Below are 1,608 nucleotides of genomic sequence, written 5' to 3'. Positions count from 1 at the left end.
GTAGTGACGCAACCAGGAGATCTACGTCAACTTCAGACTTGATTGATCTGGAAATTATAACAGAAGTGAAGAGTATGTTAGACTCTCAAAATGTTTTGGTCGAAACATACAAAATGGTTAGAGATTGTTACAAACGAAATTCAAATTGCAACCTAAAATTCCGTCTTATTGGAAAAATGCAACAAGATGGAAGAACATATAACTTACCAACCACATCTGAAGTTGCAGCTCTTACTGTTGGAGACATTAATGAATCATATGAAAGTCGAGATATTATTGTAGAAATGCAGTCCGGAGAGCTTAAACGTATTAGTGAAACGCATCCTTCGTACATTGGTCTTCATTATCCAATAATATTTTCTATAAATCATACTAAGGTTTCATCTTGCGGCATTAAAAAAACACTGATGCTGCCTATATATTAAAGAAAACAAAGTTATTTATATGGGACGAGGCACCTATGACTCATAAACATGCGTTTGAAGCTTTGGACAGAACCTTGAGAGACATGTTGGGTCAAAATGGTAACATGAATTGTGAAAGGCCATTTGGTGAAAAAGTTGTCGTTTTTTGTGGTGATTTTAGACAAACTCTTCCTATTGTTCAAGGCGGCACGAGGCAAGACATTGTTAATGCATCTTTTTGTTCATCCTACATTTGGGGTATTTGCAAACTATTTAAACTAACAAAAAACATGAGGTTAATCGTTGGAAGTGACAAATCTAAAATACAAGAAATAAAAGAGTTCGCTAATTGGCTTTTGGATCTAGGAGAGGGAAAACTTGGTGGTCAAAATGATGGTGACGCGACTTTTGATATTCCTGAGGATCTTCTTATTAAGTATAGCAGTTATCCTATTTCACAATTAATTAACTTTGTATATCCTTGTATCCTCATAGATTATGAAAATCCAGATTTCTTTAGTGAAGGAGCCTTACTCACCAACAAATGAGGTCAACAAATGAGGTCGTTAAGGAAGTTAACAATCGTTTTTTCTCCATGTTTCTAGGAGATGAGAAAGAATACCTTAGCTCTGATAGTATATGTCCAGATGAAAATGTTCGTGACACGCTTCAAGAAAAGATGTACTCTCCTGATATTTTAAATGGATTAAAAATTTCTAGAATATCAAATCACAAGTTAGTACTAAAAGTTGAGTACCAATCATGCTACTTAGAAATGTTTACCAAAAAAATGGTCTATGTAATGAAACAAGACTACAGGTAAAGAGACTTTATAATCGTGTTATTGAAATTGTCATATCTGGAACCAATATTGGTGAACGCACTTATATTTCAAGAACAAATCTTATACCAACGGATAAAAAAAATTCCATTCAGATTTCAAAGGAGGCAGTTTCCGGTTGCTGTTTGTTTTGCAATGACAATCAATAAAAGCCAAAGTCAATCACTTTCTAGGGTTGGTTTATTTCTTAGACAACAAGTTTTCGCCCATGACCAGTTATATGTTGCGATGTCTAGAGTTAAAACAAGAGGACTCAAAGTACTCATTTTTTATGAAGATGGTCAAGTTTAAAAAAAGACTACGAACATTGTACATAAAGAGATTTTTAGAGAGCTTTGTCATGTAATTCTATTTGTCTTTATT

At 33.9% G+C, this 1,608-nt stretch overlaps 1 protein-coding gene across 1 annotated transcript; it reads left to right on the top strand.

The window, feature by feature from the left end:
• Positions 1-460: 460 nt before the first annotated feature.
• LOC143559269 (uncharacterized) lies at positions 461-952 on the top strand. Its single transcript, XM_077047902.1, has one exon. It carries the CDS (start codon positions 461-463, stop codon positions 950-952), a length of 492 nt encoding a protein of 163 aa, XP_076904017.1.
• Positions 953-1,608: the final 656 nt, after the last annotated feature.

Source organism: Bidens hawaiensis, unplaced genomic scaffold (assembly GCF_021521415.1).
Source record: "Bidens hawaiensis isolate Kalapana, Puna unplaced genomic scaffold, B.hawaiensis_p1.1 tig00001088_1, whole genome shotgun sequence".
Lineage (NCBI taxonomy): Eukaryota > Viridiplantae > Streptophyta > Magnoliopsida > Asterales > Asteraceae > Bidens > Bidens hawaiensis.
The sequence above is the reverse complement of the archived record's forward strand: the minus strand, read 5'-3'. Positions and strand labels throughout refer to the sequence as shown.